We start from the raw sequence: 24,453 nt of genomic DNA, 5'->3' as shown, positions 1-24,453 counted from the left end.
GAAGTTTGTAGGCCAGGTCTACTGGGGGCTGGTGGAGCTGGTCTGGTAAAGAAGGGGAAGAGCAGTTTTGGTAGGATTCTTGCCAGACTGGCCAAGGAGGCTTTAAACTAGATGTGTTGGGGGAGGGGGGCATCATTCCATCCCAACACACCCAGTCAGTTGCCAACACCTATAATAAATGCTTGGAACAATGTAGATGTATTCCAGCTGCTCCAGCCAATGAGCCGGCTTCATTTGGAGCTCGGCTCAGATGCCTCAATACAAATGCCCGTAGCATGGGGAACAAACAAGAGGAATTAGAGATGTGTGCACATCTACAGGGGTATGATATAATAGGCATCACAGAAACATGGTGGGATGGCTCCTATGACTGGAGTGTTGGAATGGAAGGTTACAGGCTCTTTAGAAAAGACAGGCCTGGCAGGCAGGGAGGGGGAGTTGCCCTTTATGTTAGGGATAGGCTGGAGAGTATGGAACTCTGTCTGGGGATAGGTGAGCAGTTTACAGAGAGTTTGTGGGTCAGGGTTAAAGGGAAAACAGCTGTGGGAGACATTACTGTGGGGATCTGCTACAGGCCGCCTGATCAAGGAGAACCTGTGGATGAAGCACCCTACAGACAGATAGGAAAAGCCTCACGCTCTCAGGCCCTTGTTCTCACGGGGGACTTCAACCACCCTGACATCTGTTGGAACGATGGTACTGCACGGCACAAGCAATCCAGGAGGTTCCTTGATTGTGTGGAAGACAACTTCCTTCTGCAGGTCACTCAGAGGAGCCAACAAGGAGAGGTGCCATGCTTGACCTTGTGCTCACCAACAGGGCAGGTCTTGTTGAGAATGTGGTGCTCCAGGGCAGCCTTGGATGCAGCAATCACGAGATGGTTGAATTTGAGATCCCCAGGACAGTGAGAAGAACATGCAGCAAGCTCACTGCCCTGGACTTCAAAAGAGCAGACTTTGGCCTCTTCAGGAACCTGCTTAGTAAGGTTCCATGGGATATAGCCCTGGAGGGCAGGGGGGCCCAAGGCTCTTGGTTGACATTCAAGGATCACCTGCTACAAGCTCAGGAGTGTTGCATCCCAACTAGAAGGAAGTGCAGCAGGAGGGCCAGGAGACCTCCTTGGATGGATAAGGAGCTGCTGAGGAAAATTCAAATGAAAAAAGAGGCTCATAAAAAGTGGAAGCAAGGACAGGCGGCCTGGGTAGAGTACAGGGATGTTGTGCGGGAAGGTAGGGACCAGGTTAGGAAGGCTAAGGCCCAGTTAGAATTAGACTTGGCCAGGGATGTTAAGGGTAACAGGAAGGGATTCCACAGGTACATAGCAAATAAAAAAAAGACTAGGGACAGCATAGGCCCCCTGAGGAAGCTTTCGGGAGAACTGGCTACACAGGATTTGGAGAAGGCTGAGGTTCTGAATGACTTCTTTGCCTTGGTCTTCACCGGCAAAGGCTCTGACTGCACCACCCAGGTCTTAGAAGGTAGACACAGGGACTGTGAGAATGAAGACCTTGGGCCCACTGTAGGAGAAGATCTGGTTCAAGACCATCTTAAAAACCTGAACGTACACAAGTCCATGGGACGTGATGAAATCCATCCGCGGATCCTGAAGGAACTGGCAAATGAAGTTGCTAAGCCACTGGCCATCATATTTGAAAAATCATGACTGTCAGGTGAAGTTCCCGACGACTGGAAAAAGGGAAATATAACCCCCATTTTCAAGAAGGGGAAAATGGAAGACCCGGGGAATTACAGACCAGTCAGTCTCACCTCTGTGCCTGACAAAATCTTGGAGCAGATTCTCCTGGAAGGCATGCTAAGGCACATGAAAAACAACAAGGTGCTTGGTGACAGCCAGCATGGCTTCACTAAGGGGAAATCTTGCCTGACCAATTTGGTGGCCTTCTATGATGGGGCTACAGAACTGATGGAAAAGGGTAGAGCAGTTGATGTCATCTACCTGGACTTGTGCAAAGTGTTCGACACTGTCCCACACGACATCCTTCTCTCTAAATTGGAGAGATAACAATTTGATGGATGGACCACTCAGTGGGTAAAGAACTGGCTGGATGGCCACACACAAAGAGTTGTGGTCAATGGCTCAATGTCCGGCTGGAGACCAGTAACGAGTGGTGTCCCTCAGGGATCACTGTTGGGACCGGTCTTGTTTAACATCTTCATCGCTGACATGGACAGTGGGATTGAGTGCGCCCTCAGCAAGTTTGCCCACACCAAGCTGTGTGGTTCGGTTGATATGCTGGAGGGAAGGGATGCCATCCAGAGGGACCTCGACACGCTTGTAAGGTGGGCTGATGCCAACCTTATGAAGTTCAGCCATGACAAGTGCAAGGTCCTACACCTGGGTCAGAGCAATCCCAGGCACGGCTACAGATTGGGCAAAGAAGAGACTCAGAGCAGCCCTGTGGAGAAGGACTTGGGGGTGCTGGTCGATGAGAAAATGAACATGAGACAGCAGTATGCGCTCGCAGCCCAGAAAGCCAACCATATCCTGGGCTGCATCAAAAGGAGTGTGACCAGCAGGTCAAAGGAGGTGATCCGGCCCCTCTACTCTGCTCCCCTGAGACCTCACCTAGAGTATTGTGTGCAGTTCTGGTGTCCTCAACATGAAAAGGACATGGAACTGTTGGAACAAGTGCAGAGGAGGGCCACGAGGATGATCAGGGGACTGGAGCACCTCCCGTATGAAGACAGGCTGAGAAAGTTGTGGCTGTTCAGCCTGGAGAAGAGAAGGCTGCGTGGAGACCTCATAGCAGCCTTACAGTACCTGAAGGGGGCCTATAGGGATGCTGGGGAGGGACTCTTCATCAGGGACTGCAGTGACAGGACAAGGGGTAATGGGTTAAAACTTAAACAGGGGAAGTTCAGATTGGATATAAGGAGGAAGTTCTTTCCTGTTAGGGTGGTGAGGCACTGGAATGGGTTGCCCAGGGAGGTTGTGAGTGCTCCATCCCTGGCGGTGCTCAAGGCCAGGTTGGATGAAGCCTTGGGTGGGATGGTTTAGTGTGAGGTGTCCCTGCCCATGGCAGGGGGGTTGGAACAAGATGATCCTGAGGTCCTTTCCAACCCTAACTATTCTATGATTCTATGAGTAACTTCTGATCACTAGGTATAAAAATGGCAGAGAGAGACCTAAATTCCCCGAGTTCTTTGTTACAGTGCGCACAATAAACACAATGTAGAACGAGTAGGTGCTTCTACTTTTGACATTTCTTTAAATAGTGCCCTATGCATACGGATAGAAAAGAAACAAACTGCAAGAAAAAGTTGCTGAGAGTTCTCTGCACTCAACAGAATATAGAGAAGGTGTGTACATTTGGTATCCTCTCCTTTTTTTCCTCTAAGAATTCTCTATTCTCTATACCAGAAATAAATTTGATGCCCTTTCCAATTTTATGAAGAATCTTTAAAAGCGAGCTACAAAAAAGGCACAAATTGAAAATATTAGCAGTAAAAAAAAAAAAAAAAAAGAAATAAAATACAGTGTGTAAGGTGTTACTAAGCTTTAGCATTAACAACCTGGATTTCTTTAAATTGTAACAAGAGTCACAGCTATGGCTTCATTTCATCCTTGCAGGTTTGTAGGTACATTACCAAATATACCTACCTGTTTTATTCCAGCAAAAGGAGATAGCCTTTGCATCGGCCAGCAAGTAGCAAGTCCTTTACTTCTTTTGTGCTACAGTAATTAAAAGCAAAGCTATAAAACTTTTAATTCCTCCACGGATTTATTGAAATCCCATTTTTTTTTTATTATCTTTCTCCAATGTACTATTTATAAATCCTGCCTTTGAGACCTTTTATGCAAACTATTTGCAAAGCAAATTCAATTTGCAGAGTAATCTGGCTCCACCAAGTGACAACTGCTGTGATTGCTAGTCTACACCTGGGTTTAACACAAAAGGGTACTAAACTATTTTGGTAACATCAGGATTTTACTGTGGAACTTTGGACTTCAGTGATTTAAATAGATTCTTTTGTTGTCCTGTAGACGGTGAGCAAAAATACTGAAGCTCTCTAAAGAACTTATTTGCCCTGCTTCTCATGGATAATGCTGAGATTTTGTCTTGCAAAAGTAACCATATTAGTGATATCAACAGTAATACCTATGAGAATAATTGCAGTACGGTAGAAGGGAAGCAGGAGAGCAAATTATTTCCCTCAAATGTATTCCACAGTAGGTAGATAACAAGAAAATCTGCTGGAATATAAGGAACATGTGTGAATGAATTTACTATGGAGTCTTTAACAGAAGGTCTGAAAGAAAATGCTTTGGAAGGCTCAAAACAAAGTGGATGGAAATCACAGGCATAAGGAAGGTCACTGTAATACGTTTTCTGCAATACTTTTTTGAAAAGCATGTTCTGAAAGGAAAGTTTTTCAAAGCACTCTAGGGTGAGGAGGCTGAAGGCCAGAAGAAACCACACAAAGCCAGACAGAAACTGGTATTGCTCAGGAGGCTGCCTGCACCAGCTTTCTGAACTCACTAAAAGATCCTCAGCTGAGCTTTTTCAAGCTCATAGGGGCATGAAAAAGTAGATCTGCTGAAACATGAAACTACCAGGAGGCAGCTGGTACGTTTCAAGTATCACTGTTAGTCAGCTGTAAATTTCAGCATAAGCAATGGGATGTCCTTTATCATCATTATTACTTGCAGTTTTGTTATTTTTGGTGAGGAATGCTACAGAAAAGCTAAGCAAGCTGTCTTTTGCTAGCTCATACTTCTACTTCAACTAATTATTAGCACAGAAACCAATAAAATGGGTCAGCAGCTATTGGAAAATATCATAAACCCATGCATATGGATATGCATGTGTACACACACACGGGGCATAAGGACTATTAGAAACTGAACTAATATCTTTGACATTATAGTTCTCCCTGCCACTGTCCCTAGCTATAGGGGCTTTACAATAACACAGACAGTATTTGTTTTGTCATGTCTTCTCAGTTACACATTCTGTTCCTTCAAAATGACTGGATGAGGAGGAATAGTGCTCATGACAATGGCCAATAACTCAACATGCTCAAGGAAGAGAAAGTCAGAGGGCCCACAAGAAGGAATAGACAGGATATTCACAACAAAGAACAGCATGGCTCTAGAAAGACTGAAAAGAACTTCCCAAACAGGACAACACATAAATTGTGAGCACTCAGCAGCTGAAATCCAGGTTGCTTGCAAACTGATGGTGGGCAAGAAGAGAACAGTGCAGAAACCTCATTTCTGTCACCTTAAATTGCCTTAAGCCTTCTTTATATAACAAAGTAGTAATGCAGCTTTCTATTTAAATGAAGTATGGCTTCTTTTTAGTTTAGATTTTATTGGCCATTTGGGGGAGCTCATTATATGATGAAAGTCTGAGGCATTTCCACATCAAAGCCGTACTCCACTCTGCATCTTGTCACAGGAGGAAACAGACAACCTTACAGACCAATAGAAGCTGCTGTGTCCTAGATAGATCCTGGTGTTATTCTGAGGAAGGACAGAGGGGTGTGAATAAAATAACACCGAAAATCACCTTTCAATATGAAGTGATTCCCTTTAAAGAATATACTGAGGTGCTTCTTAGGGCTAGATTTTAGCTTAGATTCTGTCCTTAGCATTCTGGGACATTACTTTGTTGGAGTTACAGGCTTTGTATGATTTATGGATTTAAGTATCAATTAGTGGGAAAAGCCATCCTTGGAATCCAGAGAAACAGTCTATTGACTTAAATATTGTTAAGATTGAAGGAAATCTGGTCACAGTATATAATTTTTCAAATGTTCTTAAACTTTAAAATACTTGAATGAAACAAAATAAACTAAAAGCACCAAAGAACATCCATTAAAACAGTCTTTTTCAACATACTGTTTCTGTCCTTCCTCCTTCTTCATACAATCTCTAGTTCTTAATATACCTATTGTCTCTGCACATAAATATAAAATACCAATATAGTTATCTTTTTATTCTGATTTCTTCAATAAAACTGAAGAAAAGTATTCTGACAGGACAGAAAACTAGATGAAATTGTGGGAATGAATAGCTGTTAACGCGGGACACTAATAATACAGCTGCAATGTAAGGGAATGATAAAAGGTAGTGATACAGAGAAGCACAAGTAGGGAAAAGTGTAAAGATAACAGAGCCTAGAGAATTCTGCCACTCTTCTGCTTTTCTGTCAGTTAAAAGTCTTGTCATGTTTGAAGTTCACAGCAGCAAGCAACTCAGTAGTCTTTCCGTATCTCTTTACCACTGACATGCCACTTACAGCTATTGCTGGCAACAGTTTTGCTTCAACTGTTCAAATAAACATCAAAATGTTAGTGGCAGGCTAAGCTATAGAAACAAAACAACCCCAACCCTTAAAAGCCATTTTAACGTCAAATGTTATAATGTCACTTTGGCCATATAGTTATTACTTCTGTTTATCCTCATGAGATAGTCGAGTCCCCCATTTCTTACAAAGAAACAACAGCCTTAGCGACCTGAGATAGGTTATCAACAGAAGCACTGAAGGATGGCTGAGGTGCATTTCTTTGTCACAGCACTGACCACTCTTCTTTTGCCTCTGCTTTCTGTCTGGTTTTACCCATAGGATTTCCCACAAAGTGCTTGAATAATAAAATGAGCCTACTTATTTTAATATTGGCAGCATAGCTTGAACAGAACCAAATGGACTACTACTGAGTAACGATGTTTGCTTCTTCATATATCCCTGGTTATAAATTATACCCTATCTTTCCTCCATTGTTCTCTGTGGTGGACTGAAGTCATTAAAAAATGCTTGCACAGGGCCTGTTGTGAGAGAACAAAGTGTCAATCTGTATCTATGTCTTCTACCTATGAACAATGATTAGCTCTTTGAAAGTCACTCACCCATGACCCAAACCTCTGAGAGCTGACTGCAGAGATACAGTCCCAGTAGGAAGGAAAATTGCTTTTCCACACTTCATAAAAATCCTCCTTAACCAAACATTCTGATCTAAAGGCAGAGCTGGTTGTCTAGACATTTTTCCTGCCCAATGCCAGTGTGGTCTAGCCAATGCACATGCAAAATGCTGGTTTTATGTTTTTCTGTCTTCTATCTTTCAGCATGGTTTACCAACAGCTTTAAGAGCCAGGAATGCTTGTACATTATCTACTGCTATAAGGCCTCAAATAAATACTTGTATTTAATGTGTACATATAGAATAGCTGAGTTTAAAGAGAAAGGTAAAAGAAAAGAGATCAGTTCTGATCCCAGGTTTGCCCATATAAACCAAGCTCCTCTTCACTAACATCAGAGTACCTATAGGGAGAAGGTATATAAGAGCAGGAAGCTGGTGGCACTCTGCTGCATCACGATCCAGGGTTTCTGCACATATCATTATATGGTTAATATTCACCTTTCAGATTATGAGAGGTGTTTTAGCATTAATAAAAGCTACACTAAAATATCCTCTTGTATCCATGAATTTCTTTCCATTATGTCAAACAGTATCATCATCATCCTAGATCCACTGTGCAGATAGAACACATTTTTGCCTTTGTCTCTAAAGCCACTATTCTACTGGTATGTCTCTGAGCTATTTATTCATCAGGAAAAGATGGGTAATAACTGGTGGAAAGCCACACATTTACACAAACACTATAAGCAAAAAAACCCAGTTTTGTCAGTAAATATTCCATTCAACAGTTAAACAAACTTTAGAGCTACTTGGAAACCAGAACCAATGATCAGTCTCACTTCAGGGAGACCCCCCATGATTTTTGGGGGTAGAAAATTCAGCAGGCTGGAGGTTGCTTCTGACTGCATGCTTGAGAACTGCTGCATATTGTAGAAAGTCTTGGTTCTAGCTAACTGACACAGAAGGTATAATGAAATGAAGATAGATACACACTCAGTGGATACATTGAGAAAATGTTAAACATTAATATAATCTTTATTGACTCGTGATTCCTCCTTTGCCCATTGTACCCATGTAGTTTCAGGATTTCAGACTGGTACTTATATTGTTGCAATATTGCCATGGGATTAAGACACCCGTCTGAGATTTGGGAATTTCCCTGGCACTGAAAGCAAAGATTTTGTAACAACTTGGGATGAGTATTTATTGTAGTACTTATAATAAATTACGTCTGTAGTAAGAGGGACAGCTGTATCTGACCTACATAATAATCACTGCATATATTTTCATCTCTGGAATCTCTCTCATGAACAATCAAGATATTTATTAATCTTTCACCTCCTTACTTATATAAAACTGATTAATAATTGAAAACATTTTAGAATATATATGTACATCAAAATGACATCGATACAATTAATGTAGGTATGCTGATTTACAGCTTATTAGCTTTAGCTTAATGAAACACATGTTGTCTCATGCTTCAATTAATTCATGCCTGTTTTTCTCTTACCTATGTGGTTTTAGTTTTAAATAGAACAAAATATTTCTGAGAAAGAAAAATATAAAAATTGAAATTAGGAAGTGGTTATGGATAACTTGGAATAGAGAATAACCTACTACTAACATATTCTAAAATAGAAGTGGTCTGAAATTTTGCAGTTTATGGGTCTAATTTGACAAATCTTTCTGAAATGTGAAAGAATCAGCACATATGGACATACATAAAAATAATGACTGCCAGATGATGCTCACAATTCTTTTTAACCTTACTGAAGGCCAAATACCAATTGTCTACCTGTCAAAATCTTTTCAGCTCATTATTTCTGCAGGATCTTCAGCCAAACTTGGTCAAGTTAGTACAAGACCATTTTGCTGAGGGAAGCCTGTGCCAGTTTCTTCAAAAAATGTGCTACTTTACTGCTTTCAGGGAAGCGGTGGGCGCATCAGCATCTTATAGTCTCCACAGCTCCCACATACCAAATATTCTTAAGACATCTCATATGACCCTTCCAAGATACCCATGTCCTGCTCAAAACAGATTAGAACTGAACAGTTTGAAGGCAGTTCACAAATGAGCCACCTGATGATCAAGGAGAAAAGTACTGCAAGGTAGCCTAAGTGTGCAAGTCACAAGAAATCAGAAGAAGGTTGACTTAGCAAGCTACAGGAGCATAAATGATCTTTCATAACTCCAAAGTTAACAGAAAGCATGACAGTCATGTGCACTGCTAACCAGCTAAAGGAAGGAAATTCTGGTAGTGTTCAAGAGCCACTTCTAAAGATGTCCTCTAAGAAAGAACACTTTACAGTATTAATTAAAATGGTATCACATGTAACAATATATTGTATACTGTACCCTCTTTTGTCCTCACAGAATGCATAAATTGTAGTTTCCACCTCTGTATCTTGTTTTGACAGATGTAGTGAAATATGAGTCTTACCTACTACCCTAACTGAGCTACTCTGATGGTTAAAACCAGAGCTGTAAACATCATCACCATGTTTGCCTGATGGAGGGCTGGACATGAGGCAGCAGAAAAGATGGGTAGGGCATTTAAGTTGGGTATCTGTAGGTCATCCAGCTGCCTGCATCAACAAAAACTTGCCATCACTCACTGTATCATGGCTGCTCTTCTGTCACCAAAAATGAGTGACAAAGTAGATACTCAAAGTAGAGGATTATTGAATCTAATCATCTGTCCTTGTAGAGCCATGCAAATTTAACCTGTCACTGAAACCAACAGGAGCTTTAAAAACATTTTCCAGCATGGACTGGATTATCAATACCTCTCATAAGCATCCCCTAAAGAAGTTAAAATTCCATTTAAGACTTTGATATTGGTAGCAGTAAAGGCAACTAATTAACATTCCATGAGAGACTGCATATCTGGTATCTTATTTAGTTGGGAAACACAACAACTTCCCAAATTTAAGCTCTTTACATCAACCGCTAAAGAATGCATTGGACATCAGCATGTAACATCACACTCAGACTTGAATTTTGACAAGAAGTATCTCAAATGCTCCCACAATCACAGCTCCAATTCCTGTAATTTGCTGTAATTAGATGAAGCAACCCTTTCCTTGTAATGTAAACCAGTAAACCTAAGATGAGAGCAAATCTTTTAATGCTCCATCTCCAGCCACAGTAGCAGCTGGTTTGCCACATGAGTACACTTGCTAGAAATAAACTAATCATCTAAAGCATCTCTGGCATCAATCACTGCATCAGTCTTCACAGAGGAAAATGTGGAATTGCTTACAGCAAGAAGCCAGTGGAGCTAGCAAAATTCACTGCTAGGAATCCCACAGTATAGATAAATAAAATAATACAGAGGGTGTAACCTGCAAATGATTTCATAAAAACACAACTGTCTTGAGGTGAGAATAATGCAGAAATGAGCACTGTCATGGTTTAAACAAAGTCAGCTATAAATCAGGCAGTCGCTCTCTCACTCCCCCCCTTTCTTGCCCTCCCCCTACACCCAGAGGGACGGAGAGGAGAATCAAAAAGAATGCAACTCCCATGGATAAGATAAGAACAATTTAGTAACTAAGTAACTAAGGTATAACACAAATCACTACTGCTACCACCAATGATAATAATGATAAAGGAAATAACAAAGGAAGAGAATACAACACCTCAGCACCAGCCAACTGATAACTCCCCTACCCCTCCTGACCAAGCACCAACCAATACCTAGTCCAACCCTGCAGTGCCCTAGCACTTCCGGGTAACTCTCCGTTACATCCTGGGCATGATGTGCTGTGGTATGGAATATCTCTTTGGCTAGTTTGGGTCAGGTGTCCTGTCTCTGCTTCCTCCCAGCCTTCCCTCCTCCCTGGCAGAGCATGAGGCTCAGAAAGTCCTTGGCCAGACTAAAACATTTGTGTTATCAGCAACGTTCTCAGGCCAAAAGTGAAAACACAGCGTTGCACCAGCTACTAAGAAGGAGAAAAATGACTGCTACTGCTGAACCCAGGACAAGCACAGCTTGGTAACAGTAAAAATGTTATTATCGGGATAACAAAATTCAACATTAAAAGACAACATATTTTCTGCAGAAAGTTTCCGAAAAAGGTGCAACAAAATTCATGGGTAACATTAAATACAATAGAAAGAAAAAAGTGAAGAGGGTTTTTTTTAATCTTTATACAGCTATACTCAGGGAAAAAAAAAAGTAATTAAGAGCAACACTTAGCTAGCAATGAGGAAAGCATTCTTTCTCAAACAAAGCATGGCTCATTTAATCACAATCAGTGTGCTTGTGTCAAGCGAATGAATGAGTAATGGCTAAAAGACCTTACCAGCATTCCCAGAAACTACCAATTTCTACTTGGCCAAATGCAAAAACACCTTTAGCTTTAAGTGAGGCAAAGTTTGTGGAGAAAGGCATTACCTTTGGTTAGAACAGCTGTGAAAATAAATAAACAGATACATAAAAAAACACAGACCAACTAACCAATAAAAAAAAAAAAAAACCAATATCAAAACCAAACCCCTACAAAAATAAGCCCCCAGAAGTTGAGTTCAATGAGATAATTTCAACTAATGTTTAGAGAAAGCTGTTTGCAAGGCCCCAGATGAGGCTGTTAGCTGCTGAGTGGAGGACAGTGCCCCATTATTGCCTACATAACAGTGAGAAGCCTGAAGGAACTGGCCACAAGGTTTACTGTACAATCATTTCTACTGGATATGTGATTTTTGATATCCAACACTGTCCTGGGTTTAGCAGTAGCAGTCAGTTTTTCTCCTTCTTAGTAGCTGGTGCAGTGCTGTGTTTTGACTTCTGGCCTGAGAACATTGCTGATAACACCAATTGTTTTTAATTGTTGCTAAGTAATGTTTACCCTAAGGACTTTGTGGGTCTCATGCTCTGCCAGGGACGAGGGGAGGCCAGGAGGAAGCAGGGACAGGACACCTGACTCAAACTAGCCAAAGGGGTATTCCATACCACAGCACATCATGCGCAGGGAGGTAACTGGTAGTTACCCAGAAGGGCACGGGCTCTCTTCTGGGGGGTAGAACTCATTCAGCGGTGGTCTTGTATTCTCTTCCCTTGTTATTTGCTCTTATCACTATCATTGGTGGTAGCAGTAGTGATTTGTGTTATACCTTAGTTACTGGGCTGCTCTTATCTCAACCCCTGGGAATTACATTCTCTCAACTCTCCTCCCCATCCCTCTGGGAGGGGGGGGAAGGAAAGAAAGAGGGAGGAAAAGGGGGGGGGGGAGTGAGTGAACGAGCTGTGTGGCTGGGTTTAAACCACGACACACACTTTCCTCTTTTTCTTCTTCCTTCCCCCTCCCCACTCAGCCCCCAGGCCTGTAGAGTTTTAAGATAAACTAAAACTGTGTTGCTCTGGTTTTGTGTGGCACTACTAAGAGGGTAAAATGTGTTTGTGATTCTTTCTGACATGATCTCTGATCTCAAAAAGGAGTCACCACACAGCATAAGGAACCATGTTTGCAGGGCAACTTATTCACTGACAGTGGAAATGTAACCCCAACTTTACCAGTATCTATCAATGAAGTAAGAACATAAGTTAAATTATATTTATTTACACTACTGTAAAAGCTACATGACTACACAGATGAGGCCAGCTATCCTGAGCTGGAGAAGTGAAAAATAAATAACCTTCCAAGGACTGGGAAAGGATAACTAACTGCATACTTATTGTGGATTACAGTTTCTCTCATGATCTATGAGAATTCTTTGAGGGAGAATAGCTTGCCAAATCACATCCAAGCTGTAATGAATAAAACCAAGCAGGCAGGAGTAGATGTTAGAAAAGAAAAAACATAGTAGCTACAAAATGCAAACTTCTCAGATACAAGCACACCATTTATTCTCTTATTTAGTAAGATATTGCTTAGCTCATTCTTGTTTCTCCCATCATAAAGCAGTGTTTAACCAAAGCTCAGCACTCCATAGTCAATATGCACAGATATTAGCATATGCTAATCAGTTACAATTGTTACAAAACATACATAATCCAAGAAAACCAGGCAGAGAGGCAAACACCAGCCTCAAGACTTCCCTCATGACCGGGCCTGTCCTCCACTTCATAGCTTGGCCACCCGTAAAACTGGCAGAGCAACAACTGCCATCTTCTTACTGGTGACATCTGGGAATGCTTTCCTTCATAAAACAAGTGTCTTAAAAGTATCTCTACAGCTCTTGTCTTATTTTCACTTCAAGTTGCAACAGCAAGAGTAAGGAGAAGCTCACAAGCAGCATGGTCCAGGAGTAGGAAAGGCTCATCTCGTTATTGCTGCTTCAAACTACTGCTGTAAAACACTTGAAGGTTAATGACTCATCTAGTTTTGCTGCCATTGTTCTGCATTTCCGTCTTCCCACTATGGCAGCTGAGGTAGTTCACGTGAATGCAGGACCCGGGGCGAGGGTCCGGAGGGGGACGCGACGGCGGGGCCCATCAGGCGCGTCAGCCCTGAGCCGTACCTCACTGGGAGACCTGAACCGAGAGCTGAAGGTCCCAGGGCGGCCGCTAGCAGCACTAATGACCACAGCCGCAGCCCCAAGCCGGCCGCAGCTGAAGCCTTCACTCGCTCTCAGAGGGGTGGGGCTACGCGTAAGGTGCAGCTGAACGCGGCGGCCGTGTTGTGCGTGGGGCGTCACGTCAGACCAATGGGAGGGCGCGGCGGCCGTGCTGTGCGTGAGGCGTCACGTCGGACCAATGGGAGGGCGCGGCGGACGGTTTCGAACCTTGGTGGAGGAGAGCCAACAGTCTGACGGAAGTCAGGGGTGTTCTGCTGCTTCCCGTGCTCTGAGGCCGAACGCGCTGCTCTGTGGTCGTTGCTGAGAAGAGCTGGGGTTCTGCGGTGGGCACCGGAGCGGAGCCGGTTGCCGCTGCGGCGGTATCGCCTCCGCCCGGGGCTCGGGCAGCCGCGGCCGTGCGAGGGGCGTGCCTGGAGTGGATACGCTTTTCTGCGGAGGTACGGTGTGTCATCGGTGAGGGTCTGCCCTCAGTGTTAGAGGAACCAGGGCCCACTGTCAGCCCCTTGGGGGCACTTCACCCTTCACTACCCGTCGTGCCGCCCCACTGCGAGCGTTTAGAGCCTGCGGCCTGGACTGCGCTGCGGGCACCAAGCGGTTTGCACGTCATATAATCGGCGTAATGGCAGTAGCCGTGCTGTAAGGAAGTGTTTTGAAAGTGGTATTGTCTGTGCGGCTTTTAACGCTTGTGGGTGTCTAATGTGTGTATATGTGCAACTTAAAAACATCACTAAGGAATTCTTTGCTGTGAGGGTGGCGAGAGCCTAGAACAGGCTGCTCAAGGCGGTTGTGGCTGCCTCGTCCCTGGCTGTGCTCAAGGCCAGGCTGGACGGGGGTTGGAGCAACCTGGTCTAGTGGGAGGTGTCCCCCCCCGTGGCAGCCGGTTGGAACTGGATGATCTTGAGGTGCTTTCCAACCCAAACTATGAGATTTACTCTTGTTTCTCTGTTCCTTTTCTTTTGGCATTGGGGAGCGTTGAGCATCACCAGCTTCATGAGTTCTTCACCGTTTGTATTTTTAAAGGAGAAGATGGCTGAATACTTGAAAAAGCCTGTCAAAGACACTCTGGATGATATAAAAGAACGAATGAAAGAGAGGAAAAATCAGAAATGGATGAGGTTGGATAAAATTAGCCAGATCTGCACTGTAAAGGGCAAAATAACAAGTAAGATGCTTGATGTCTCAATAGTTTTCACAATTTTTTTTATTTTTATTAAACTAAGTTGGAGTATTCACTTTTGTGTTGTAGCCAACAGCACCAAGAAAATTAAGAGCCTTCAAGCAAACAACAAAGCCCTAGCTCAGGCTTTGCAAGAAGAAAAGCTGAAACTGAGGGATGCCCAGGATACTATCCTTCATTTAAAGAAAGATTATCAAGATCTGAAGGTTCAGATGTTTAAATTGCAAAGACATCTTAGGCTCAAGCAAGCACAACAACTTGTTGAGGTATTTTTAATAATCACTTCATGATTTAGTGAAGCTGGACATCAAAATCTGCATTAATTTAGTCAGCTCATAATGCTGATAAGTTCTTTCATTGGTAGTTGATACTAGAGTATGACAATAACAGCATTATTTTCCTTCTTTTGTTTGTTAGAATCGACTGCAAGACTTGAATAAGATAATTTCAAGAGTTTCTCAGAATTTACTGGACTCAATTGATCTCCTTGGCCCAGCAAAGAATCTGTGTTCCGTAGGTGTAGTAAGTACCTTCTGCTCTAGAGGGGCAGGATTTCTGTTAATTCTTCCCCCTTATTACTTCCAACATAGATGCTCATTTTTGAGACTTAAGGCTAGTTTGGAGGTACAATTGCTCCCACAGCTCCCACTGTGACATGTGGTCCACAATGTGGGTATGTGTAGTAGATGTTAGTGGGACTAACATAGGTTTATGTCTTGTTCCCTGTAGTATCCTTACAGTTCTTTCCTCTGTCCACTGTCTGTATGATTAGGCTGGTGATGAATGTGTTGACTTGGAGGAGCTGAGTATGTGAGATCCCACAGTACTTTGTTTACACAGCCAGGAAGAGAAGCAGTCAAGGGCCTCTTTGGCCCTTCTGTGGGTAACTTGGCTGTTGTCTAAAACTTGTATATCATGTAAGCTTTTTTCATCTCTTTAGTCACATTAAGATTTATTTTGTTGACAGAAGGGGAGAGTGCTTTCTTCAGTTCTTGAAAACGGTTCCAGTGTCGCAGGGCCGATACATTCAGTGTAAGTATCTTGTATCAGTAAGCTTAATTTTCTGACTGGAAAAAAGGGAAGAAATCTAACACAATGAAGTAGTTATGTTGTGGTAAAATACATTGCAATTTGGTAAATACTACCTTTTGGTATTTTCTCTAGGAAACATCTACAGTATGCTGATGGGGATGATCAAGTATTTCCAAGCGGGATGGAGGCTGATAGCCATAAAAATGAGCTCGCTCACTCTGTGTCAGAGACCTGTGAGGAATCTGACAACACCGTTCCCTCAAACAAAATAGTTCCAGACAAAGGTAACTATATCAAAGTACCAGACACTGCTGTATTCTGAATCAGGGGAAATAAATGTGTAAGTTTAAAAAGTAATTAATGCTTTTGAAGTAACTGTCAAGTATTTTTCCACTTATTAGCATAAAGGTTAGGTATTAATGTTGGCAACTTTTTGAACAAAGATGCCTAGTAAAATGGGGGTGGAGAGAATTGAAAATGTTTTGTCTTCTATATACCTGCAATATAGTTTCATTATCTACCAAACAGTTCAACAGTGAAGTCATCTTTAGTCATTTAGTATCATTTATGAAATCAACAACTGTTAACAAAGCAAAACACTCAGAAAATAAATGACCCATAGATAACTGTTGCATTTGAAAAGGTTTAGAGGAAAATCCTAATGTAGTATACTTAACTGCTTCCTGTCTGGAAGCTGTCTTAAACAACTTACTTTGATTGCCAAATAGTGGTTTATACATATCTATGGGGAAAATTCTAAGAATAGTCTTAATTTCTGACAGGTTCAGAACTTGCACAAAACCTTAACAGGTTGCTACTATTTAGCTTTAATATGACTCTTTCTCTTCAACTGCAAGGACGAACGTCTGATTTTCATCTGGACATCATAAAGTCACAGCTGGAAAATATTTCTTCAAGCAGAGAGGATGGACTTGGTAACCTCTTACCAAAAAATGGGTCTGTTAGGAATTGCTCGGTGAAGTTGAGAAATTACAACAGACATTATACTGGTGTATTGAACCATTCAGAAGCATCTGCTTCACCAAAAAAGCTTTCTGAATTGGATAAAGTTAGACTTGAGGAAAGTCTAGAGATGTGTACTATAGCAGACAGAAATTTAGATATTTCTCAGTTGGATAAAAATGAGGTAGGTTCAGAGCTGGTGTTGAGAACAGATTCTGAAACTGCACAGTCCCACTTAAACAATAATTCTGATCTTAAACGACATGAGTGTAAAAACAGAGAAGACTCTCAAGTTAGGAAAGAGAAGCATCAGAAGGCAAAACTGGAAAAACCTAAAACTTCTAGACAAACACCAAAACAAAGACAGGGTAAAGGGGCTTCCAAGAAAAAGCTAGATTTCTTGGGTGGCTTCAGTGATGCTTATGACTTTCATTTGGAAGAGAGTGTCCATCTTACACCTTTTCGACAAAATAAGGTGAATGACACAGATACTGATGTGGATGATGAAAATGACTTACCTGAAACCAATACCACCGAGTCAAGTGATATTGAAGAAGACTCAGATGACAGCCTCTATGAGCCTTACAAGGGTAAATCAAAAAGAAGGAGAAGTTCAGTGGGCAAGATAGATGCATCACCAGTCCATGCAAGGCCAAGGTCTAAAAGATATTTGGCACAGCATGAGCAGAAACTCCATAATGAAAAGGAGACTGAAAGCAATAAATCAAGTGACAAGTCTATTAGTAAGTATAGAAAGTGTTCTGTAATTGGTTTTGTTTTCTTGAGAGATAACATTCTTTAAGGGATTTAGACTTTTTTTATTTTAGGGGTTGTTTTTTTTAATAAATAACAACAGATTAATGTTACAGAAATCATTAGATTAATTATTTAGCTTTTTTTGCCTCGGCAGATTTGAATTAAAGACATGTCTTGTATAAGAAATTGGCCAACAATGAATCAATACTGTATTTTAGATGTGCTTAATGATGTACTAAAGCTGAGGACAAAAGAGGGGAACAAAGTTTAAAATGAGATAAGTGGAAAAACAAATCACACTTTGCTGGGCACTGCTTAGTGTTAACTTATTTTTCCAAACTAAAATCCTGAATTTGTTGATCCTCTTACATATTTTTAAGTACAATGTGAAGATAACAGTTACAGCTGAAAGTTACTTCACATCTGGTGTGTTCACTGATGTTCTCTTTTAAGCTAGCTTGCCTGAATTGTTGTAAGTGTGCCTAATTTCATCCCAGGGCAGCCTTCAGAGCCATCTCTTGGTCATCTTTGTGATGTTACCAATACCACTTCATTGCTCCCCAGCACTGGGACTGCAGCTGTTGTCCCAGAAAGTGAAGGACCACGATCTCCAAAACGCAAGCGAAGCTGTACTGTTACTGTGTGCTATAAAGAACCAAGTATTGCAGGGTAGGTGTCTTACTTTCCAGTTTGATATAAAGTTCATAATATTCCATCAAATGAAGGATTTGAGGGGGTAGTTTAAATATTAGAAAGAAATTCTTAAGAAAACATTCAAAGAGAGGTCTGATGTTAGTTAGTAAGATGAAATAGTTCATGTGTGTTAAGTGATGTCTGGAACAAAACTCAATTTTTTCTTTTTTCAGGAAACTCAGAAGAGGGGATCCATTCACAGACACAAATTTTCTGAATTCTCCAATTTTCAAGCAGAAAAATAATGCCAAGCACCTTTCTCTTAGGAAAAAATCTCTGTCGAAATACAGTGAGAAATTTGTTGGCTGTTGATATTTCCAGTCACAACAGCAAAACCATGCTGGTTCCACGAAGAAAGGAAATATCCAGGAAAATATTGTTGCACAATATTTTGCACAAATGTGCTATTATTTCCATGTGTCTTAATGCTAAGGATATAAAATTAAGGGAGGCTGGTTTCAATTCAGTGACTTTTTTCATGATCTAGAATACACAAAGCTACCTTTGTAACTAAGGTGATTCCATTCAAACCCTTTTGCAAGAAGGCATTTTTAATGTAAATTTATAACTTATAATTTTGTAACTTATACCCTGCTTGTTTGGACACTTAAGATCAAATGGTTTAGTGTTTTGGGGTTTTGTTTTTTTGTTGTTTGTTTGGTTTTGTGTTTATAACAATATTTGTACAGGTCTTCTTGCAATTGGTTCTAATAATTGTAGTTTCATATTGAAGTTTCTAATAAATGTTTTGGTCATTGTAAACACATCTGCGATGGCTGGTGTTCTTTTAGCAATTTCTGTATTTGCTTCAACTATAGCAATGTCATCCATAGGCATGCTGCAAACTAGTGTGTGCTCCTTCCCCATCTTCTGTGCCATAAGCTTTGTCAGTTGAAATCCAATTACGTAGATGGAGCTCTCTCAAGTAACAATTTAGGGTTGCTTGGTACTGCTGTTTAGAAGAGTTACTAACTTTGTGCCTATCTATCTGGTCATCTGTGAATGTCGGTGAACAGTGCTCTGCTTTGGTTGCGTGTAAATTGGTTTCATGGGACTTCATAATAAAAGCTCCAGCTACTGAGTGCTCAAAAAATATTTGTTCGCAATACCAGCCTTTAGATGTTGGAACTGAAACTTAACCTTCCATTTGTATCCTAAAATTCTAGCTCTGGGTGTTACCATACTTCTTAGTACTATAGGAGCTTGGTCAGAGTCATGTAACTTTAGGTGCTCTTTACTTTCAGCAAATGAATTAATAACAGCTACTTATCAGGGACAGAAAAACAAACAAGGTGACAGCAGAGCAGCCTCCCACAGTGGTGAGGTACATCTGGGTTGGGGGTTTATTTTTGGATTAAGCTTGAAGAATTGCAGTTCCATTGCAGCTGCAGGCCGAAGTCTTGAATAGTCTGAACTGCTTCTTAGAAGTCTCCAGAAAAATGTCTAAGCCTCTTTAGACCACTGTTTGCTACCCTCTGAACAGTGTAAACTTTTACACGATGTGGCACAGGACTAAATCTTAGTGGATGGGGGAGGGAATAAATCTTCATACTGTCTAATTGTCTGTTAGGTATTAAACACGTGCAGGTTTGTTTAGGATATGTAAAAGAAGTTGTCGTGGTTTAAACCGATCCACACAGCTTGTCCACTCACCCCACCCCTGACCCTCCCCACTCCCAGAGGGATGGGGAGGAGAATCAGGAGAATGTAACTCCCATGGGTTGAGATAAGAACAGCCCAGTAACTAAGGTATAACACAGATCACTGCTGCTACCACCAATGATAATATTGATAAGAGAAAATAACAAGAGAATACGATACCACTGCTGAATGAGTTCGACCCCCCCGAAGAGCAAGTGTGTCCTTCCAGGTAACTCCCAGTTACCTCTCCGGGCATGACGTGCTGTGGTATGGAATACCTCTTTGGCTAGTTTGGGTCAGGTGTCCTGTCTCTGCTTCCTCCCGGCCTCCCCTTGTCCCCAGCAGAGCATGAGACTCACAGAGTCCTTGGCCAGAATAAACATTACTTAACAACAATTAAAAACAATCAGTGTTATCAGCTCTCTGCCCAGGCTGGAAGTCAAAACACAGAGCTTGCATCAGTTACTAAGAAGGAGCAAAACGGCTACTGGTAAACCCAGGACAGAAGTGTACCATCTGAGTAACATGGTGAAAGTAGGTAAGTACTCCTAGTTGGCAGTGTGCTCCCCTGTAAACGGGTTTGTGAATAAAGGAAGGACTCTAGTAGATAAACATGAGAAAACAGCATGAGCACAGTTTGAGGTTAAAAATCAAGTCCTGAACAGCTCAAAGAATTGTTTGAGATATTGAGGAGATAGGAGTTAACACCTACCTCAGTTAGCACAGAGATGGGAATGCTAGCTGGAATAGCCACAGCTCTCCATGCTGAAGTCTCAGCTCTGCTTAACAGTGTGTATAGTTGTAGTGCCAGAACTAAGTAATGAAAAAAGACCAAAATGGGAATGCTAGCTGGAATCGCCACAGCTCTCCATGCTGAAGTGTCAGCTCTGCTTAACTGTGTATAGTTGTAGTGCCAGAACTAAGTAATGAAAAAAGACCAAGTAGGGTTTTGTACATATATAATTTAAAACTATTCTGTACCAGTACAATATATTAATTTTACAAATGTAAAGTTCATCAGCTGTTAAAGCATTTGCAAAACCACATATCCTAATGTAACTTTATTGCACAGTATCTATGAAAATATTAATTCTTAAATTAGAAAACAAATGTTTCAATATAGAAGAGACAATCTGATTGAAAGACAATAAGAAAATCTACTCTGAAAATAACAAAAGTTCACAGGATACCAAGCTTAACAGGTGCATCTGTAGGCCCAATCTACAAAACAGGATTACAGCATCCAGTACTGGCTATTAAAAGAAAAACAATGCTCACTGTACCTTTGTTATAGATCCAAATGCAGGTCAGACTAATCTCATACAAAACACTATGGTAAGTCTAGTGTTAACATTCTGAATACCTTGTGTACCACGTTTACTACTTCCAGGTTGTTCCTGACATCTATTTGCAGAATCAAGTTGTGATGTAACATTGCACAGGCATTTTGCAGGAATATATTCTTTGACACAGCATAGGATTGGGTTTATTCAGTCTTACAACAATTGAATTTTACCAGTATAACATCTGTAAATATAAAACAGCAAGAACAAAAGTTGAATCTGTTTTTCACAAAAGCGATTATAATTTACAGTTACAAACTCTAATTAGAAAATGTCAAGTGACAGCTTTTTTGGCCTGTACTGGTCTCCATTAGGAAGTTAGGTGTACCTCTTAAATGTAGTGTAAGCAGCAAAGTATATATGTAAGTGCTTATTTTGAAGATATACTAACATGAGTTGTAAAATGTTAATATGTTCCTGGGTCTAAATAATCACGTTTAATAAGCATTTACAATAAAGCTTGGTAGAAAATCCAGTTTACCACAGAGCCAAGCATATGAGCTAGAAGCTGTCATATGTTGACTTCTTTTAATAGTCTTATCTCTGCTAAATAACCCAAAGAATTTATCAGTGAAGAGTAGTAAATAGGGTGGGTCATGAAGTGCAGCAAAGCCTTAACTCCACTAAGCCAACTGACATTTGACTAGTATATGCGAATCGGGTTCTCTGAAGTTCTTTTAGATACTTATGTCCTGCATAAGCCAAGTCACTATGACACTACACACCTAGCCAGATTTTTTTTTGTTTTTAATAGTGGTTATGAGATTACAGCTTACAGGTAAAATATCTATCAAAACCCCAAATTAATAGAAAAACTTGCATCTATCAAAGCTTACAGGCAGTCCTTTTCCAGAACTGGCTGTTCTTCTCTCACAGCTTCTCAACCAGCTGTTTCTTTTAAAAATAATATCTTATAAAAAAGATTCTATAAAGAAACAAGTGTTTCAGAACCCCCCAAATTGTTGTTTTCCCTATTTTCTTTTTTTACTGAAAAAAAAAAATAATAAAACTTTATCAAATAGGTACTGCATTAGGTAAGCTATAACATCTGTTGTCTGGGAATTTTCTTCAATTTCCCAAACATGTGCAATTTCCCACATGTTTCGTGGGGTTTCTGAGGCTGTCACTGATAAACTTATTATGAACATATCGTAATCGGCGCACAAAAGAAATTTTCTGTAATTAAATACATTATAAAGCATTTTAATAAAATAATTTTTGTAACTTCGGTATAATACATGTTTGCAAAACTAAGAGGGTTTTTAAAAGTGCTAAGTATTAAACAGAAGTTTCTTGAAACCTTTGAGTCCCACAACGCAGATAAAGAACGGCTTCCCCTGCCCATAAAGTAGGCACACTATGTGGTTGTAGAAAAGACAGCGTCACTTGTCAATTAATCCAGCTTCTTTAATTTTTGTGTAGAAGAATTTCTCCAGTATATTGGCACATTTGTAGTATTCACTCTCAGGGGGGTTGTACTCTCTGCAATTTGTAAAGACTCGCTGCAAGTCAGCCATGAATAATTTCTTAGACACGTAGTACCTATTCTTGAGTCGCTCACTCATTGTTTTGAGATCTGTACAGAAGAAAAATAGATTAACAGCATTTGACTCAAATACTTTTGGTATGCAATATCCCTTTAGACTGCTTTGCTATTTAACATGAACTGGCAAAGCTAGGATGTGGAATTTCTAATTGCCTTCATCTAAGGCACAGTCCCTTTTTTTTAGCTTCAACAGCAGCTGAGCCCCTGGAACTAAGCATCATTTCACTGTAAGGATAATTCTGTGTAGAGTTTATTTCTTTCTTTAAAAGATTAAAGCATCATTTTTTGTGTCTCTAAGTTTTCAGTGGGTGTTAGGAGTCCCTAACTCTCCTCTAACTGCTCCAGCTTTGCCGGAGGAGGCCTTCAGAGTTTATAAGCAAAGAATTGAAACATCACAAAACACGTATCTTAATGTAAACCCCCCACTTCTGCGTGAACACAGCAGAGATGAGACATCTGTCTGTACTACAAGCAGTACTTGCAGCTATGAGAAAAGATTAAATCTGATCCATGTTCTATATACATTTTAATTACATCTGCAAACTTTATCGTTATGTATCCCTTTTTAAGAGTCATGTGAGAGAGATCCCTCCTTGCTTTTAACACAAAACATTGTACAACACTTTTACTTGCAGAATATTATTTAAAAAATGTTTTCCTTTATACTAAAATCAGTCATCCAGAAAATATATAAAGCACCTCAGTGTTCTCCAAACGGTTGCCTTCCTAGTAACTCTCATCAGGCATTTAAAAGTTTGGCAACATCACAAGTGTTCTAGGCGGGAGTACAGGAATAGAAGTAGTGGGAGGTGTGCTGGATGCCTTGTCTTTTCTCACCTCAGAGGCTCTAACTATTTTTTTTTCGCAATGATTGAGCCAGGCTTCAGCAGCACCTTTGTGAAGCCGTAACAGAAACAGCTGAAATGAAGACAATTTACTGACAAGTATTGCAAGGATAGCAGAGACCAAAGGCTTCCAATGCAAGGACTTAAGTCTTAAAAATGAAGATTTAAAAATGTGGTTGCAGGTATTTTTGGTTTGGTTTGGTTTTGAGGGACTTATTTTGCTTGGTTTGGTTTTTTTTTAAGGGAGTTTTAACTCCAGTAGAATACAGAAAAACCCCATCAAACTGAGAAGAGTGGGTTATTCAAGAAAAGTTTGATAGAGGCTTTCAAATACTTCTTTCAATGATACATAACTTGCCATTCACTGGTGTTGCACAGTACTTTGCAAAAGCAAAGGCTCATTCAGTTCCCACTGAGTCTGAAATTCAGGTGCCTACATTAAAAATAGATATCCAAAGTCTAGTTATAGCACCCAAGTGAGAAAGCTGTTCAGCTCACCCTAAAGCAAACACTGTGTGGCTGGTCAGCCAAGCTGTTCTCCTCTAACTCTAGTGAAAGTTTGGCTCCACCTGTCACTCAGCCATCCAGCAAGTGGGAAAAAAACCTCAAAAAAACCCAAAACACCCAAACAGTGTTTCCTGAAAATAAGCAGCTGAAAGAGCACTTAAAACAGGGGGGAAAAGTATTTATATGTGAGAACTGACCTTAGACGGTAGCCAGAAACCCTACAGCCATACCTCTCAAATATTGTACAATTTAGTCTGTATGCAAACATAAAGACAAATGTATCTTGTATGTGATAGCATAACAAAAGACAATGATGTTTTTTCTTAATTGAAATAATGTCTGAGCAGTTTTTGCGCAGAATCATCATGCTGGAAGTGAGAGCAGACAGAAAGCAGTTGACCATGAATCAAGAAGTGGTTTAGTTGCGCTGGGTTCCTTAGCTGAAAAACACAAGGCAAAAACTAAACCAATGGCTCCAGCTTAGTCCTAAAATGAGAGCTGCTGCCCACGTCTCCACTGTAATACATTTGAACTAGGAAAGG

At 40.8% G+C, this 24,453-nt stretch overlaps 2 protein-coding genes across 4 annotated transcripts in view; one reads left to right on the top strand and one right to left on the bottom strand.

Moving 5' to 3' along the window:
* Positions 1-13,583: 13,583 nt before the first annotated feature.
* Positions 13,584-18,793, top strand: SGO1 (shugoshin 1). 2 transcript variants are annotated; one of them, XM_065666051.1, is made up of 9 exons: positions 13,584-13,845; positions 14,429-14,570; positions 14,655-14,851; positions 15,003-15,098; positions 15,553-15,617; positions 15,750-15,901; positions 16,475-17,323; positions 17,834-18,005; positions 18,203-18,793. In XM_065666051.1, exons 2-9 carry the CDS (start codon positions 14,435-14,437, stop codon positions 18,339-18,341), a joined length of 1,806 nt encoding a protein of 601 aa, XP_065522123.1. In that variant the 5' UTR covers positions 13,584-13,845; positions 14,429-14,434; the 3' UTR covers positions 18,342-18,793. The 2 variants fall into 2 exon arrangements, with proteins under 2 accessions (XP_065522123.1, XP_065522122.1); XM_065666050.1 differs by having other exon boundaries at positions 13,585-13,845; positions 15,003-15,107.
* Positions 18,794-20,612: 1,819 nt separating this feature from the next.
* Positions 20,613-24,453, bottom strand: part of KAT2B (lysine acetyltransferase 2B) — a 47,523-nt gene continuing 43,682 nt past the window's right edge. Inside the window, exon 18 of one of the 2 annotated variants that reach the window (XM_065666047.1) lies at positions 20,613-22,589. In XM_065666047.1, coding sequence (XP_065522119.1) covers positions 22,396-22,589 — 194 coding nt within the window. In that variant the 3' untranslated portion in view covers positions 20,613-22,395. The remainder of the gene's footprint in view (positions 22,590-24,453) is intronic. The other variant, XM_065666048.1, reaches the window with a different exon arrangement.

The sequence above is a fragment of the Lathamus discolor genome, chromosome 2 (genome assembly GCF_037157495.1).
Source record: "Lathamus discolor isolate bLatDis1 chromosome 2, bLatDis1.hap1, whole genome shotgun sequence".
NCBI classification, from domain to species: Eukaryota; Metazoa; Chordata; class Aves; order Psittaciformes; family Psittacidae; genus Lathamus; species Lathamus discolor.
The sequence above is the reverse complement of the archived record's forward strand: the minus strand, read 5'-3'. Positions and strand labels throughout refer to the sequence as shown.

Bases quoted from the DNA above. Each gene is read 5' to 3' on its own strand.
- SGO1 (XM_065666050.1), top strand. From the start codon at position 14,435: ATGGCTGAATACTTGAAAAAGCCTGTCAAAGACACTCTGGATGATATA. The intron at 14,852-15,002 runs GTATTTTTAATA...TTTGTTTGTTAG, and splicing joins AAGCACAACAACTTGTTGAG to AATCGACTGCAAGACTTGAA. The intron at 17,324-17,833 runs GTAAGTATAGAA...ATTTCATCCCAG, and splicing joins ATCAAGTGACAAGTCTATTA to GGCAGCCTTCAGAGCCATCT.